This window comes from Elephas maximus, chromosome 8 (genome assembly GCF_024166365.1).
Source record: "Elephas maximus indicus isolate mEleMax1 chromosome 8, mEleMax1 primary haplotype, whole genome shotgun sequence".
Taxonomy (NCBI): Eukaryota; Metazoa; Chordata; class Mammalia; order Proboscidea; family Elephantidae; genus Elephas; species Elephas maximus.
The window spans coordinates 82,863,247-82,881,260 of record NC_064826.1 but is presented as its reverse complement, the minus strand read 5'-3'; the positions used below and the strand labels follow the sequence as shown (position 1 = coordinate 82,881,260).

The 18,014-nt window shown below is 43.0% G+C and overlaps 2 protein-coding genes across 8 annotated transcripts in view; one reads left to right on the top strand and one right to left on the bottom strand.

The window, feature by feature from the left end:
- Positions 1-14,038, top strand: part of CDCA7L (cell division cycle associated 7 like) — a 42,236-nt gene extending 28,198 nt beyond the window's left edge. For 2 of the 5 annotated variants that reach the window (XM_049893438.1, XM_049893436.1), the window contains exons 3-10: positions 3,400-3,534; positions 5,976-6,356; positions 8,227-8,298; positions 8,395-8,565; positions 9,289-9,414; positions 10,508-10,657; positions 11,778-11,914; positions 12,678-14,038. In XM_049893438.1, the coding sequence (XP_049749395.1) occupies positions 3,400-3,534; positions 5,976-6,356; positions 8,227-8,298; positions 8,395-8,565; positions 9,289-9,414; positions 10,508-10,657; positions 11,778-11,914; positions 12,678-12,708 (1,203 nt within the window). In that variant the 3' untranslated portion in view covers positions 12,709-14,038. Of the gene's footprint in view, positions 1-3,396; positions 3,535-5,975; positions 6,357-8,226; positions 8,299-8,394; positions 8,566-9,288; positions 9,415-10,507; positions 10,658-11,777; positions 11,915-12,677 lie in introns of all 5 variants that reach the window. The other 3 variants (XM_049893434.1, XM_049893437.1, XM_049893439.1) reach the window with 2 other exon arrangements.
- DNAH11 (dynein axonemal heavy chain 11) overlaps positions 13,707-18,014 on the bottom strand; it is a 368,316-nt gene continuing 364,008 nt past the window's right edge. For all 3 annotated transcript variants that reach the window (XM_049893431.1, XM_049893432.1, XM_049893433.1), the window contains 3 exons: positions 15,566-15,678; positions 14,842-14,982; positions 13,707-13,954 (listed from right to left, as the gene is read on the bottom strand). In XM_049893431.1, coding sequence (XP_049749388.1) covers positions 13,707-13,954; positions 14,842-14,982; positions 15,566-15,678 — 502 coding nt within the window. The remainder of the gene's footprint in view (positions 13,955-14,841; positions 14,983-15,565; positions 15,679-18,014) is intronic.

Genomic DNA, 18,014 nt, shown 5'->3' with positions numbered 1-18,014 from the left:
GCCCAGGGCTCACACCTGGGAAGCAGCTGAGCTGGGATGTTTAGCCACCATCTTTCACCCCTTGGAGTCCCTGGGCGGTACAGGCGCTTAGGATGCTCACGACTAACTGAAAAGATGGAGGTTCAGGTCTACCCAGAGGCACCACAGAAGAAAGGCCTGGTGATCTGCTTCTGAAAACACAGTCACTGAAAACCCTGTGGAGCACAGTTCTACTCCGACACTCATGGGGTTGTCATGAGCCGGAGTCAACTCCGTGGTGACTGACTTTCTCACCTCGTACCTTCTGTGGCTGTTTCCTACTCCCTGTGCTGCAGCAGGCCAGGAGCTGTGCTGATTCCCTCACCGTACACCATTCGGCCCTTTCTGAGCCCTGGCTTACGCTGTTCATCCTGCCTGTGTGCTCTCTCACCGACGTTTAAGACTGCCTCCAACCAGTTCCAGTTCAAGTACTGCTCTTTCCATGAAATCTTACTAGGTTTTCCTTCTGTATGCAGCTGTACGTGTCATACCTGCCTTATAGCACTGACCTTCACTGTGGTAGTTTGTGGGCTATATAGCTTCCCCCTAAGTTACAAGCTCCTGGGAGGAAGGAACCTCATACTTGAGTGGTATTTTCTAGCATCCCTGGCTCTGAAGTTTTATCCTCATCTTGTCCCTGTCCTCTTGTTTCATGCATCAGGCACCCCCACCCCTGGCTTTTTACAGAATGAGCACCAGTGGGTGTATGATGGATGGAAGTGAAACGGGTGCTGGCCTGACTTTCTGGTTTAGCAGGCTATTGATGGCCACTTTTGTTACTTCCTGTCACATGAGCTTTGAAATAAAGGTGTCACTTCCTCTCTTAACTCCTCTTCTGATCTGCTGTTTGCTTAGTCTTGATGGCGGTAGATGTCAGTGCCCGAGGAGCACACATGTTGCCTGGCATTGATTTTGTGGCAGGTTTTGTTTTTGTTGTTGATTTGTGACTTAGGAGACCGACCGCATGTGTTACAGAGTAAAACTGCTCTGTAGGATTTCCTTGGCTGTCATCTTTACAGGAAACTCTGGTGGTGTAATGGTTAAGAGCCACGGCTGCTAACCAAAACACGGGCAGTTCAAATCCACCAGGTGCTCCAAGGAAACGCTTTGGGGCAGTTCTACCCTGTCCTTTAGGGTCGCTATGAGTCGGAATCAACTCAATGGCATCAGGTTTTTTGGTTTTGGTCATCTTTATAGAAGCAGATCGCCAGGCCTGTTCTTCTACCGTGCTGCCTGGGTGGGTTCGAACCACCAACATTTTGGTTATCAGCCGAGCACAAACCATTTGCGCCACCCAGGGACCATAGTACTGATTTTGAAGACTGATGAGCAGGTCTCGTAGAGCAGGGAGCTGTGCAGAGGTTGAACCAAGAGTACAGGGAGATGCATGGAGTGGAGTCCTACAAAAAAGCAGTTTTTACATCTTTGGAATAAGGAAAATGTGAGCGCAGGCCTCATTTAAGGACTGTGGTTGTTATTTTTCTCCATCAGAATTGGCCACTGATTTCTTCTGTCTTGCCACTGCGATGTCAGGCCCAGTGCAAAGGGCTGAAAGAGGGGCGGGAGGACTGGAAGGTTGGAACTTTCTGCTTCAAACCTGGGCCTGTTGCCTTCGGGCCCCAAGCCGGGGGCTTTGGATATATAACAGAATTCACAGGAGACCCCGTTGCCCTAAAACAGCTGCGGGGCTGGCTCGGGGCTCCACCAGCAGATGTTTCCTGCACACAGAGGCAGCAGGCTCACGGTGGTTTTCCTCGGGACCCAGCAGTGTATCGCTCTTCTGTCATAATAAATCCTGTCCCCCATGTCCCCTGTCCACACACGCTCATAATCCATCCTAACCAGCCTGGAGAAGCTGTGTGAATCTGCGTTGAAGATGTGTCTGCTGACGTTGGTCTCCTCTAAACACAGTCTGAATTTCACTTTAAAGAAACTTCTCTTTTGTGTATGTCTTGTTTTTCCCTCCAAGCAGCTGCACCACAGCGATCAACAAAGGAATGAAGTAATTTAGCCTCGAATAAACTTATTCCAATTACTCATAATAATTCATAGGAGACGTTTTTAAGCTTAAAAAAAATGCTGGATGTAGGCATTTCTTTCTCTGTCCTCTTGTAAGTTTTCCACTTGTCTGTTGTATCTATTTTTCTCCAGAGATTATCTGAGCTTGAGGAAGTAGATAATTAAAATCAGGGAAAGGCAAGGGGAGATAAAGATTCTCAACCAAATTGGTGTTGCTGCGAGGGGTCATTGCTATATCTGGCATGCCAAAATAAAAAAAGCACTGCTGTTGATTCTGACTCATAGCGACCCCATAGGGTTTCCAAGGCTGTAAATCTTTTTGGAAGCAGATTGCCACATCTTTCTCTCGTGGAGCCGCTGGTGGTTTTGAACCACTGAGCTTTTAGTTAGCAGTTGAGCGCCTCCAGGGTTCCATGTATGTGTCATGAGAGGATGGAAATGGGATAGACACCAGCCCTGCCGAAGCATTGCTGGCTTAAAGAAGGCAGGTTTGTGGGTCTCCCGGTCCCCCTTCTCTTCTGCTGCACTCTCCCTCCTCTGTCCTTTCTTGCAAGCATGCTATTGAAAGAGCCAGGTTTCTTTCTTTTGGTTCCTAGATGATGCAGATGGTTAAGTACTAGTTTGTTAACAGAAAGGTTAGCCATTTGGACCTACCCAGAGGCACCTCGGAAGAAAGGCCTGGCGATCTTCTGACAGGTCACTGCCTTGAAAACCTGTGGAACGCAGTTCTACCCTGGCACGCATGAGGTTGCCATGAGTTGGAATTGACTTGTTGGCAACTGGTTAGTATTTCAAAAAGAAAAAGAAAAAAAAATCCAGTATCGGAAAATGCCTTTCTTCATTGAGTTAGTCATAGGACATCTTTCCTCGTGCTCACTTGCTGCCTATCTGTGGAGGCCCCAGTGACTGCCGCTGTCTCACCTTCCGTGGGAGAGGAACTCACGGAGGGTTTGAGCCTGCCATCCATTCCCTATGTACGCACACCTGTAATCATACGACTCTAGTCCCATCAGCATTGGGTTGTGAGGGTATGAAAGTCCCCAGCCCTCTCCTGCAGGGAAACTTGTTGTGAAAGTTCCTGTCTTGCTGGGGCATCCTCATCTCTTTGAACAAGACTTAGGCTTGGAATGGCTGTCAGAAAGGAACGCCAGCACATGGGACCAGGCTTTCTCTTTAGGTCTTCTTTCCATGTGGTTCCATTTTGTGTGATTTATTGGCAGCTTTGGCAGGAGACACTGAATTCTGTCCTAACCTGCCAGTCACTGAAGGAGCCAACTGAACTACAGCCATTCCGATGTTCTGAAATGGTCTCAGTTTCTGTAAACCTTAGGAAGTATGTGCCTGTGTTTTTTAATTCAGCAGGATGTGCATTTCCATTCCAAGTACTTCACGGAAGAGCTGAGAAAAATTTTTGTAGAGGACACTGACTCAGAGACGGAAGATTTTGAAGGATTTTCCCAGAGCGATCTGAACGTAAACAGTGACCCAGAAATAACGGTAATAATTATCAACGGGAAGCGATGTGGTTTGTAGTATTTTTAGTCCTGTTCCTGAATTGTATTTTTATGTGTAAGAAGTCATTTCACAAATGGAAAGATTTAACTTTTTCTTATGTATTTATCTTGCAAGCAAATTAACATAATATAAAAATCGCCACTCTTTAAGACTAATCCGTGGTCCACCAGCCCACTATTCGGAAAAAAAGCCAGCTGTCTTTGTGCCGCTGGAGGTCTCGGGCTGTGTCCTAGATGTATGTCTCTTAACTGTCCTTATCAAGGAATTTATCTCAGACTCTCTTAAACCTTTTTGTTTGTTTTTTAATCTTTTCACTCTGTCTTGGAGAAACAAGTTCCTTAATTACTTGTTGTGTGTAAGTAATACTCTTAAGTTTGAAGTTAATTTGGCAAAAATTTAGCTGTAGTAGAAACTTGGAGTTTTTACAAGGCATTCTTTTTAAAAATTTTGTCGTAAGACATACATAATACAAAAGGTACCATTTTAACCATTTGTAAATGTACAGTTTGGTGGCATTAATTACATTCATGATGTTTTGCAACCGTCACCACTCTTCCCAAGATTTTTTCATTACCCCAAACAGAAACTCTGTACCCGTTAAGTAATAATTCCCTATTTCCCCCTCTCCAGCCCCTAGTAATCGCTGATCTGCTTTCTGTCTGTATGATTTCTGCCTCTGTGATTCTGTGGAATCATACAATATATGTTCTTTTGTGATTGGCCTATTTCACTCAGCATAGTGTTTTCAGGGTTCATCCGTGTCATAGCATGTGTATTAGAACTTCATTTCTCTTTATGACTAAATAATATTCTATTGTCTGCCTGTACCATATTTTATCATTCATCTTTTGTAGGACATGAGTTGTTTCTACCTTTTGGCTATTGTGAACAATGCTGCTGTGAACACTGGTGTACACTCTCTGTTCGAGTCCCTGCTTTCATGTCTTTTGGGTGTATACCTAGGAGTGGAATTGTGGGCCACGTAGCAGGCAGCTCTCTGCTTAATTTTTGAAGAACTGCCAAACCATTTTCCACAGAGGCTGCACCGTTTTACAAACCCACCAGAAGTGCATGAGGGTTCCAGTTTCTCCACATCGTCACCAGCACTCGGGTGCATTCTTGATCCTAGATGCTTCACACTTTTTATTGTTAACGATCTGGGCCAGCATGATTTCCTGAGGAAAATCTGCTGTCAGCACTTTGTCATTAAGAGACTTGTTAGTTCTCTTCCCTTTCTTCCATATGGTTAGGCCAGTGGAGTGTCCGCTAGTATGTGGACGAGCTAACTTTAAAGAACAACCTTAGACTTTTGTAAGAGCAGACATATTTTGCACTAGCTGAAACAACTGACCTGTATCCAAAAAATTACATACTACTTTCTTCTATATCAAGGTAAAAGATAGAGCTTAAGCCTCTTCACATTCAGAAATGCCTAAGGAACAGCTTTTGGCATGGAACCTGCATAAAAGTATAAATAAGCTGTGACGACTCTTTTTGTTTTGCCCCTCATCTTTTCCTAGAGGAGAACTTGAGGCATGAGAGCCCTAATGGTAGGCTGCCTTGTTTGATGGTGATGCTTTCCATGAATAGACATATCGAGCTGTGCCAGCCCTTGGCCCTGGGTCTCCTTTGGCCCCCTTTTCAGAAGCTGTTTGTGTGGCAGTTCATGTATTCTGGCCAGCAGCCCCCACTTTCTTGCCAGCAAGACACTAAGATCCTTCCAAACCCTAATGGGTATCATCTACTCTTAGTGACTTATTTATCTTCCATTCTTCAGCTAAGCGATGTCTAGTTATTCAAAGAATTTATGTTTCTATGGAGGCAAGTAAACTACCCCAAAAGTCTTTTTTTTTTTTTTTTCCTCAGAGTCTATAAATTTGGGATACGGATTATGACGTGTTGTATTCACTGTGATACAACTTACAGTTCAGGGCATGTTCACTTGTAAATATTATTTTAAAACTGAGAAAATGCATTGTTGCCTCTCATCCCAGTTGCCTGCCTACCCTGTGAGAACAGGTGGAAGTATCTTTTCTGATTACACAGCATTATTGTCACCTTGTTGCCAGGAGGTTTTTGGCCAGCTGTGAAACATAATCACAGCCGTGGTCCCGACCCTTGTGGTCAACGTGGAGTCCCACCTTATCCCTGTTTTTTGCTTAAAATCTGATAATGCTTTGAATGGGACCCACAGCTCTGTTGGTGGACGTGAGTGGTGCAGGGTTCAGGAGTACATTTGCTTTTACTCATCAGCAAACTTCTTGGGCATTTAACTGAAGAGTTCAGAGGAAACTAGTAATAGGAAGGGGAAGCTTGCAGCAGTTCATTTTTTTTCCCAACATAATGTCAGAGTAGTTTTAAGTCTATATGTCTCTTTGGAAGGTCTTTCACAGACATCTTTGTTCTTTCCTTTATTTCATTAGCTTGTGGAGTCAAACTTGAGTGATGACAGCAAAGCATCTTTAGTGAGTGAGGAAGAGCAAGATGAAGAGGAAGAAAAGGCTACACCCAGAAGAAGCAGGCCTAGAAGAAGCAATATCGCTCTTCGAGTAGCCTTTCCGTTCCCCACCAAGAAATTGGCAAATCAGCCAGATAAGAAAAACAGTTCCTCTGAGCCATTGCATTCTAGCTCGTGCTTACAGGACAGTAAAAAGACAGTTCTGGGAAGACAGAAGAGCTGCAGACAGAGGAAGCAGTGGGAAGATTCTGCCTCTGAGTCCGAGGATGACTCCAGGGATGAGGGCCAGGGCAGCTCAGATGCCCTGCTGAAGAGGACCATGAATATCAAGGAGAACAAAGCCATGGTGAGTCTCCGTGCGGGCAGTGTGGAGGCCAGCAGTGGGCTTTGACCAGCACTTCGCTGAGGCTGACAAAGCTCCTTTGCCCTTGCAGCTGCTGTTGGTTTGGCTTCTGTCAGGAAAATGTGCTTTTTCTCTTCCAGAGCCCAAAGCAGTCATTACATCATTAGTTCTGGGTTGGGAACAAAAAGAGACTCCCCAAGACCATGTTTAGCCCCCTATATGGTGCCATGAACTAATCCTGCTTATTTTTTATCAGGTTAAGTTCTAAATATAGTGTATGGGGCATGAGAGGGGCTTACTGTTGGCCTGTTCCCAGCAGAAGGTAGCAAAGCATAAATAGGTTGTCTCTAAGTCAACATAAGGGTCGTAAGGTGGCTTTCAGTCTAGAGACTGCTTTCTGTGATGAAAGCTGTGGTTTTCAGACATCACCTGAAGGAATGGAAGAGGTCTGGGAATAAAAACAACTCAACAATTTTAATTCACTTTGATTTTAAAATATCTTCATGAGAACAGTGAGTGGAACAGGTGAAATCTGTGTTACGTGTATTTGGTTTTTCCATATGTGAGTAATAAGTGTTCACCTGATTGTTGAGAATCATTATTTGCTTTAATATTTTGTATATATGGAGTTAAAAAAAATAATTCTACCACTCAAATAATCACTTTTTGCATTTTGATGTATTTTTTCCTTTAATGTTTTCCCTAAAAAAAAAAAAATATATATATATATAACTATATACAAGCTTATATATATAATAAGAAACCAAAAAAAAAAAAAAAAAACCCATTGCCATTGAGCTGATTCCAACTCACAGCGACCTTATAGGACAGAGTGGAACTGCCCCATAGGATTTCCAAGAAGCGGCTGGTGGATTCAAACTGCTGATGTTTTGATTAAGCAGCCTGAATTCTTAACCACTGAGCCAGCAGGGCTCATATGCGTGTGTGTGTATGTGTGTGTGTATATATATATTTATATATCTAAAAATAATGATTTCCTTAAGAAGATTTGAAGCCTACTTTTGAATCATTTTTATCCTAAGATACATTTATACTTCACTAAGGGAAATTTTTGGCATAGAGGTTAAAAAGTCGGGTGCTAACCGAAAGGTCGGCAGTTTGAATCCACCGGCTGCTCCTTGGAAACCCTATGGGGCAGTTCTGCTCTGTCTTGTAAAGTCATTATGAGTTGAAATTGACTCGATGGTGATGGGTTTGGTTTGCTTTCTGGTTTTTTTGGAAGAGAAATTTTTAGGACTGTACTGGTCCCTGCATCTTTAAAATAAGACTCCGTTCTGTGTTATTTTTTCAGTGACACCATACATTTGTATAATTTGAAAACTAAAAAGACTCCTAATTAACAGATTCTCTGATTGGTATACTAATGCCTGTTATTTGGTCAATAATTTCATATTAGGTGTTTATTTTGGGATATTTTCATAAAATATTTTTATTGAAATTAATCTGATTTTCAGAGCTCTAAATAACCATCAGGGTATTCTAGCTGAGCCATTTCTGTTTTGGACGTGATGAAGACGAGGTTCAGGTGAACAGGGTCACACTGCTAACAAGTGGTCAAGTCAGGATTCAGACCTGAGGCTCCAGGCCACTGCCGTTCCAGGGCAGCTTTACCATGTCATATTGTCCTTACATTTAAGATATGGGGCATGAATTTTATTAGTTTGTATGGTGACATCAGCATTGTGATGAAGTTCTTTAAACGTGAGGTTAAAAGTATAACAACTGTTGAGGCTTACGTAAACTGCTCTTCTCAGGTTTCTTGTGATAACAAAATTGACAAGGTGTGATAGGTTTTGGATAAACTAGATCTGGCAGCGTTTACATGAGATCTTTCTTTTGTTCTGCACTTCAGCTTGCTCAGTTACTGGCGGAGTTGAATTCTATGCCAGATTTCTTCCCAGTACGAACCCCAAGCTCGACTTTGGTAAGTGGGACTCCTTGCAATTACATGTACCAATGCTGATATGTGGCTTTTTGTCAAGAACACACCTGGTGCACGTGTTTGTGCTCTCGATTTCAGAAGAAGAAAACTGTGAGGCGGGCCTTCTCGGAGGGACAGATCCCGCGGCGCACGAACCCCGCCCGGAGCGCGCGGCCTCCGGAGAAGTTTGCGCTGGAGAACTTCACTGTCTCAGCTGCCAAATATGCAGAAGAGTTTTACAGTTTCAGAAGAAGGAAGACAATTAGTGGGGTATTTACTGACTGTAATAAAACTAGTTACTCTTTGTCTAAGCCCTTGGTCCTCAGTCCTGAGTGTGCATCACACTCACCCTCTAGCTGATGAAGGCACAGTGTCTTGACTCAGTTTCTGTTCAGACTGGGGCAGCTGAGAATGTGCATTTCTCCCAACTCCCCAGGTGATGCTGGTCCTGGGACCACACTTTGAGAAGAACCACTGATCTAAGCTGTAGTGCACAGAGTTAATCCTTATCAAACCAAGCTGAGGAGCAGCTCAGTGGTTGTGACCTGACTTGGTCTCTGGTGGAGGCCATCAAGGCTTGCTAACAGCTCCAGCTGGCTCCTTGGTTTTGCATGTAGGAATGGACCATGGTTCCTCCTAGCCCTCTGTTTTAGGAATGGGACATTTCAGATGCTTTCAGTTGGTGGGAGAAATTGGTGGGAGAAACTTTGGACCCTTCTTATTTGGGGGTTTGGCTTTTTAGTGAGATTTACTTCCCTGACCTTGCACAATTTATAAGTCAACAAACCTGATTTTCTTATTGTTGTACGGCCTTGCCTAGAAGGCGGCTTGGCAGAAGCGTAGTAAATGACTACTCAGTGAAAGAGGGGAAATAGTAGATGGACATGGTTAATGTTGATGGTGCTAGAGCAGAGGGGGGTTGACATCTTTATAATATTTTCTTTAACCATGTAAAATATCTGATTCCAGGTTCTGCTTTTGTTCATTTTGCAGGCGAGATGCCAGGGGTATAAACGACGTTGCCGTGTCTCTTCTTTCCGACCAGTGGAGGATATCACTGAAGAGGACTTAGAAAACGTGGCCATAACTGTCCGAGATAAAATCTATGATAAAGTTCTGGTAAGTTAGCATATTATGAATAAATTGTATGGCTCTTACTTAGAGTCTGAGGCATTGGTTTTTAGAGTCTTACATGATTTCTAAACTGCATCGGGACTTAGGCCTTAGTGCCATCTCCATGAGGGCCTAGAGGCAGGCTTTGATTGGAGGGTCAGTGGCTATAACTGGGAAGCAGAGGGCAGCTCAGTGCAGTACTTCTCATCAGGAGAGAGGTCTCTCAGGGGATGCATAGAAATTCAGGGAAGATATGTATAGTTTGGAAAAGTATCTATGTAATTTTTACAGTCCATATAGTTTACACACACATACACACACCCACGTATATAGTTTTTCAGTATTAGAAAAATATATTGTGGCTTATTTTTGCTCATATAACCATAGAAAACAAAGCTTGACAGTATCTTTGGTTGGCAAGGAATGGGTTGAAATCTCTTTTAAATGATTTAGCGGGGAGGCTTTGTGTTCTTCTTTGTTGGTTTTTTGATAAGTAATGGGATACTGTCTTAAGGTAGTATTAAAATGCTTTTAATTGCCAGCATTTCAAAAAAGGGATTTTATGCTAGAAGAAAATTTGGATCTTCAGCGCCATGCTGGAGCTCACCACTGCTTGGAGCCATACCTGCCTTCTGTGGGCTCTGCCACTCCACCCCAAAGCCTTCCTCCATCTCTTCCTGTCCACCCCGATCATTTTGTTCCTTCCGGGCTTTCTGCTCACCCTCAGGTGCCTTAATGCTTCTCTGGTACTAGAGCTAAAATTGCTCACAATCTATTGGAGAGTGACATGGTTTGTACCAAAAAAAAAAAAAAAAAAAAAGCCCATTGCCATCAAGTCAAGTCTAACTCATAGTGACACTGTAGGACAGGGTAGAACTGCCCCCATGGAGTTTCCAAGGAGTGCCTGGTGCATTTGAACTGCCGACCTTTTGGTTAGCAGCCGTAGCACTTAACCACTGTGCCACCAGGGTTTCCTGGAGAAGCAATATGCTTGATTCTAGAAAGAAGGCAGTGCTGCTTCAGGCATTTGGTCATGTAACCGACAGCCTCTGGGCATCACTGTATACATCCCCCTGCTCATCTGCTCTCCTCCTTCCAGGGCAACACTTGCCATCAGTGTCGGCAGAAGACCATTGACACCAAGACAGTGTGTCGGAACCAGGGCTGTGGTGGAGTGAGGGGACAGTTCTGTGGGCCGTGCCTGCGGAACCGCTACGGGGAGGATGTGAGATCTGCTCTGCTGGACCCGGTAGGAATGGGGTTTGCTTTTCTTAGCAGTTGGATTGTCAACAGGGAGCAAGCTAAGAACAGGGCTCCTTGAGCCCTTTATTTGGGACCTGTGGCTTCCAGCTCTGGTTTCTATGGATCTGTCACCATCCTCCTTCTCTTCCTTTGCCTTAAGACTGGGCGAAATGAAAAATAGGGTTTTCTTTTTGCAATGGAGCAAGCTGACCAAGGGATAAAGAGAGTTCGTGTTGTTTTCCACTGTCAGAGGAAAGCTTTCTTACAGTTTTCTGGAATGGCAGGAGTTAATCTCTATGCCATTCCTCCGAAAAGTGATTTACCTTTGCCTTTCCTGGCCAGAGAGCATTCTGCATGCCTGGCACTGTTCTAAGCTTCTGCCAGCTGTTAATTTATTTAACCTTATGAAGACATAAAACCTCTCTCTGCCTCTGTTTCCTCTGTAATGGGATCATAGTGATGTGCTTAGTAAGTATGATCTTGAACCTGGGCAGTCTGGCTCTGAGCCTGGGCTCTTAACCACTGCACTATATGACTTCTTAGCCAGTAGTCGTAAATAGACTGTCTGTAATTTGCGGATGAGTATAACCTACTACTCAGGTTAAGTGATCTGACAGCAATCACACATGGGGTCTGGAAGACCTGGGTCTCGCTGATTTTTCTGAAACCATGTGCTCCTAAAACCAGGGCTGACTTCATAGGCAAGTGAGCCCTGTAGTCACAAAAGGCCCTGTGATTGGTATAATGCCCTGTCACTGCCTTGAAATTCTTAACTTTTAGACAAGCGTGTTCTCATTTCTCACTGGGCCCTGCAGATTACGGAGCTAACCCTGCCTAAAACCAGTGTGTTTGTGTCTTTTTATGTGTGACGTCAGGGGAAGGGGATCAGCCTTCCCGGGCCTTTGTGAAATCCGTGAAATGACGGCGAAGCCTTAAAAAAATGTTTTTAATATGTGGGGTGGAGCTCATGTGAATTTTCTACAGGCTTCACTCTGTGACATACACTAAACGATAGCATGTGATTTGAGATTGGAGGAGAGGCTGGGCTGAGTTAGGCTGGGTCAGAACACTACCTTTGCCAGGGCCTGTACGTCAAAGGGACATTTCTACCATCATGTCTCTTTCAGGATTGGATGTGTCCTCCTTGCCGTGGGATCTGCAATTGCAGCTACTGTCGGAAGCGTGATGGCCGCTGTGCCACAGGGATCCTCATTCATTTGGCCAAGTTCTATGGTTATGATAATGTTAAGGAATATCTGGAGAGGTAAGTGTTGCCTGGAGGCTGTAATCCCAGAGTTCGGCATGAGAGACCATCCGTGTAGGTGGCTGGTGCCTCGTTTCATGGCTGATTTATAGAAACCACCTCGAATGCCATCCATTTGAAAAGCTTAGTGTTATTTCTCCTCTAGGACTTTTCTTCCTTTTCTCACAAAAATTTTCCCTTTATGCTGTGAAACAGAATTGGGAAGAAGATACAAGAAAGGTTGAAACTGCAAAGACTGAAGAGCCAAAGGCAGCCTTAGTGAGCACAGTGGAAAGGTTCAGGCGGTATGCATTCAAACGAAAAAACCAAACCAGTTGCTGTGGACTCCTGGAGACCTTTTGTGTGTCAGAGTAGAACTGTGCTTCACAGGGTTTTTCATTGGCTTATTTTTTGGAAGTAGATTGCCAGGCCTTTTTTCCAAGGCACCTCTGGGTAGACTTGAACTGCCTACCTTTTGGTTAGCAGTTGAGTGCATTGTTTCCACCAGTCAGGGACTCTGATGTGCACTCAGAACGTAGGGTTGTCTCAAGCTAGGGACAAGGAGGGAAGTTTGCAGCATACAAGGTTTAGTTATATAAAGTACAGTTTTGGACTGTGGTAGTGAGGTGGGTCCCCATGAGGCCTGCAGGGTATACCCCATTAAGGAGTCAGGACACCCCAGTTCTGGCTTTTCTACTTTGTGAGTTGTTTAGTCTCTTCAGCTTAGAATACTGCTTTGTATTTGCCTCTGTCTGACAAACACTATTTTTCATCTGTTTCTCAGCTTACAAAAGCAGCTGGTAGAAGATAATTAAGAGGAAAAAGGAACCAGTCAACTCAACATCGAGTACTCCAGCAAGACACGTCATGCCACTTGTGCCTAAGATTTCCTACGGTTGGGTTTTTATGCAGAAATTCTTTGTAGAATGTATGTTTCAAAAGATTTCTCAGGAAATAAGAGCTAAGCAGAGGAATCTATATACATGTATACGCATATTTGTTTGTATATCGAATTGTTAAAAGTATTTACCTATGAAACAAGCACAGTTGAAATGGGGTGGAGTGAAAATCCAGGTAAGTTACAGAGAAAATGTTGTATAAGCAGCTCTTGTTTAACTGTGTTGCCTTGGTCTTTTACTTCCCAGTCTGACTCTAGACCCACTCTGCCACAGGGGTTATATACTCTTTATCTTATATAACAGAAGAGTGATCATAGTATCAAACCAGTCTGCTCTGGGCCACTGGAAATTTATACTAAAGAGCTTTCCCCTAAATTACAAAGTGCAATTAACCACAGAACTCTAGAGTGCTAGAGTTTTATTTTTTATTAAAACTTGAATGAACACAAGTGGACCCTTATGCTGTAGACACTGGAAGCTCGGAGCGCTGCTGGCCAGCAGGAGCCTCCACCTCTTCATCTAAGACTTGTCTGTGCCCTAGGGCCAGCTACTGCTATGCTTTAAAAGAATCTAAGGGCTAATTTTTAATTTAAAAAGATTTTGCTATTCAATATCTACAAGAACTAAAGTTCTGCTTAATGACGGGGATTTCCAGACCCCTTGCATTTGAGGCTGTGCGCGTGTTCAGTGGAACCTTGAAGAGAGAACTGTATTTTGTTGAGGGGATGAACATAGCTTTTGAATAGGTTTCTAGTATTTTTCTACATTTTCTCCTTTTTCTTTCTACTCTCTAAGGATGATTTAAAAAAGTGCAGATGGAAATTACTAGACATTACATAAGCTGGAATGTTTGATGACTTTCAGTAGATAAGGTGCAGGTAACCAGTGAGTCCCAGCACACGGGCCACTTACACTTAGGCTTCGAGCAGCAGAGCCACACCTGCCATAACCCATTTTGCAGTCTTCTCTTTGCTCTTCAACCTGAAGGTCCACACATAGTTGGGGCCCCTTGTTTTGGTTTTGTACACAGGGCACTCATAGGTGTGTTTGGTTTCTTGTCTGTCCACGGGTATGGCTTTTGCAAAGATGACCGGCATAATGGATATCAGCTCCTTTAGGTGGGCTTCAGCCATGGTTCCTGACTGCGTGTCCCATCTGGCACCTACAGCAAAACACCAGCATTGCAACTGTATGGCATGTTTGTGACCTAATTGTTTCAGGCAATAAATGTTCCAGTTTTGTCACATTATTGCTTGTTGGTGGTCTTTCCTGAACTGGCCTGTGTCTATGAGGGAGGTTGACAGCTGTGCTCAAAGGAAGCATGTATGCGGTTAGTACTCCTTAACAATTGAATTTTCCTATGGAAATAAAACTAAGAAATGTGAATTCAAAAGATATACATTAAAGCAAACTAGTGATCCTCAGTTTCAAAAAGATAAGAATTTGAATACTTACACAGTACCAGAGCGCTCACATTGCCTCCTGACCACACTTATTATGTCCCCTGTCCAGCCTTTAAACATTTGAATTTGTGGCACTTGCTTTAAAAATGAAAAAGGGAGCATCTTGGCAAGGGCTAAAACAGCCTTCCTGAAACTATCCTTTAGGAAGTGTCCTCCAGAATAAATGCCCTGTGGTGAAATAAATTTCAAAAATTGTGCCTACCCTAGTCCCCTCTTAAAGGTTCATAATGGAATCTTAAGGGCTTGTAGAAATCTTGTAAAGCACTAAATTGCCTAAAGTGATTTACTAACCACCAGTTTGTACAAAGCAAAAAAATTAAATTCTACGAAAGTCTTCAATTATCCTGTAGTGCTAACACCAAATTTAAGTAATTAAATGCCTCAAAATTTGGTTCACCTTGGACATATACTTCCTGGCATTTAAATTGTTAGAAAGAGGCTGAAATTAGATAAGTAACCTCTGGTGTAAGGTTGCAGTTATGAGTAGAGGACAAGACACTGCAGATAAGCAAAGGGGAGACACCAGTTTAAGCCTGATTCAGAAATGTTCTTGATAACCCTCCATTCTTTTCTTGGAGTGCCTTACCTTCCAAGAAGAGCCCGTGAAGGTATGCGCCTTCCCTTGGGGGATGGCCATAATCTTCCTTAGTCTTTTTGGTAACATCAACAGTCAAGCACGTTTTATCCAGTGGCCATTCATTTTTTCGAGCCATGGTCTGCATGATTGCTTTGAGAGGAGAGGAGCAGGAATTGAATAGGAGTTAAAAAAAAAAAAAAAAAAAAAACTTAAGATGCCCAGAAGCCACCAGTAGCTGAGAGAGCTTTTCCATAGGATATTTTAGGTTCTTGGGGATTTACAAATGCTACACTAGGGCAGGGGTTGGCAAACTATAACCCATAGGCCAGCCTTTACCTGTTTTTGTAAATAAAGTTTTACTGGAATGCTGCCATGCCCATTTGTTTGCATATTGTCTGCAGCTGATTTCACACTATAATGGCAGAGTTGAGTAGTTGCAACAATAACTATATGGCCCACAGTGCTAAATTATTTACTATCTGACCCTTTACTCACCCCTGCACTAGAGGGAGCCACATCCCATTCTGCTGCTGGGGCCTCCTTTCCTGGTGCTGCCACTTTTTCACCTGAAATTTTAACTCCCATGTAGTTGCCACTGTCATTCCTAATCCCTTTTCTGTAATGGCTGTTGCACGATTGGTGAACGGAGTGGAGAAGCAATCATGTAAAAAAAAAAAAAAAAGCTAGGTAGAATTTGTGCCAAAGGTGTGGTCTGCCCTGCCTCAGCCCTTACCTGTTAAGAAGGATTGTGGGTTGAAGAAACCAGAGAGCCACACCACAGCTGGAAGGACAAGGTCTTGTGTCCAAGTATCCAGTTCTCGGCATCGTAAGAGGAGGTCATTAAACCTGGTTAATAAAAAAAAAAAAAAAAACCATACCTGTTCCCATCAAGTCAATTCTGACTCTTAGTGACCCTACAGGGCAGAGTAGAACTGCCCCATATAATTTCCTAGGCTGTAATCTTTAGGGAAGCAGACTGCCACATCTTTCTCTTGCAGGACGGCTGTTGGATTTGAACTGCTGACCTTTTGGTTAGCAGCTGAGTGCTTAACCACTGTGCCATCAGGGCTTCTGGTTAATCGAAGGTAGGAAGACATAATTTTCCAGTAAGATTACATCAACTCTGGGGAAAGGGGGGTGGGGAGGTGGAGAAATACACCACCAATAACTGGTAAAATTGTTACCTGATGATTTGTAGGACACTCTTCCTTTAAAGGGCTAGGTTTTTCTTCTGTTGAGATTTTTATACATGCAGGTCTTAAAGCTATAATCACAAAGGGCAAGAAACACTAGGAAGTATGGAAGGTGAATCTTCATTTATTCAAGAACTATTTAGATCCTCCTAGTGATAAATGGTGACCACAAAGGTCATCTGTGAATTAGGCTGACAAGTGCCTACATAGAGGTAGTACAGGTGCAGTGAGAACCCAGGAAGGAACACCATGTCTCAGGTCAGGGAAGGGAAGGACTGTGAGGATGGTTACAAGACCAGAGTTACCAGAAGTGGTAAGCAGAGGGAACAGTATGTGCAGAAGTAGCAGAGCATATGACAGCAGTTCTCCCACGTGCAGTAATATTTATAAGGGAGAACTCAAAGCCAAAACTAAACCCGTTGCCGTCAAGTCAATTTTGACTCATAGCCACCCCGTAGGACAGAGTGGACCTGCCCCATAGGGTTTCAAAAGTTGTAATCTTTATGGAAGCAGACTGCTACATCTTTCTCCCATGGAGCAGCTGGTGGTTTGAACTGCCAAGCTCTTAACCACTGCATCACCAGGGTTCCTTATAAGGGAAAAAAATAAAGGTTATTAAGGAAAATAATCTACCATCCATTGCATGCCTATGGTTTGAGAAACACTACTATTTATATGCATATTCTCTCATTTAATCCTCACAATTTTGCAAGGTAGGAAGTATCTGCAATTTACCTATGAGGAAGCTTGCTCATGGAGGCTAAGGAGAAATGAATGACACTGATAAAATTAGGAGATATCCCAAACCTTGAAAAGTAGGATTAAAGGGTAAAAAAAAAAAAATTTTTTTTTTCTTTTAAAGAAAGACAGTGGGGAATGGGGCCAGGAAAATGGCATAAAGCACAGAGAGCCCCAACTATACCTCTACATAACAGTCAAAACCAAAACCAAATCCACTGCCATTGAGTCGATTCCAACTCATAGCGACCCTATAGAATAGAGTAGAACTGCCCCATAGAGTTTCCAAGGAGCGCCTGGTGGATTCGAACTGCTGACCTCTTAGTCGGCAGCCATAGTAGCACTTAACCACTATGCCCCCAGGGTTTCCCATAACAGCAAAGTAATTATCCAGGTAAGGGCACGTGGGCTAGCAGTGATGCTTTCTGGGACTTGGTTTGGTTCAAAGAAGCAGAGGAAGCAGGGTTTAAACTCTTGACAAACCACCATTGCAGCAAAGGTCTGTTTGAGATATTTGGCTGACGCTGGGCTGGGAAGAAGAAAAGGCTATAAAGAATGTACATGTTCAAACTTGTGTCACCATAAGGAAAATTCCTGCTCACTTAGAACATGGCCCTGTGCCCTGCCCCATTTTAAATTCTTGCAAATAGCTGCTCTAGAAAAAAATGTATTTGAAGAATAAAGAATAGCATAGGTTCTACACAATGATAATACAAAAGAAAAGGGCCAAGGATAGGAAAAACAATGATAGAAAAAGAACCTCAGTGTGTTGCCACAGAGGATAAGTATTGCAGCCAAATAATTTTCAACAAGTTAAAACAAGTGAAATGACCGCCTGTATGAATATAGCTTAGAAATAGAAGCGATAAAGAGAAAGGAAGTTAAACTAGATCATCTCAGAGAAGAAGTACAAAAATAATTACAGAAAGAAAAGCAGCATAAGAACAGTAATAAAATGGAAATTCATAAAGGATTAGTATGAAAATAAACTGAAGTGAAACAATATTTAATAAAATTCTGGAAAGTTTGACAGCTTTCCTAAGTTACAAATTTGAATCTGTATAATGAAGAGGAATATCGTGTTCCAAGGAAAATTGGCACAGAATAATCAGTACTAAGATATATCTTATATTAAAAAAATCTTATATTAGAAGATACAAATTCTCTAGTCAGCCAGGCAAAAACATGAAGCCATTTTGAAAGGAAAAAATTTATGGTAGCTTCAAACTTCACCACAGCAGCATCTGACAA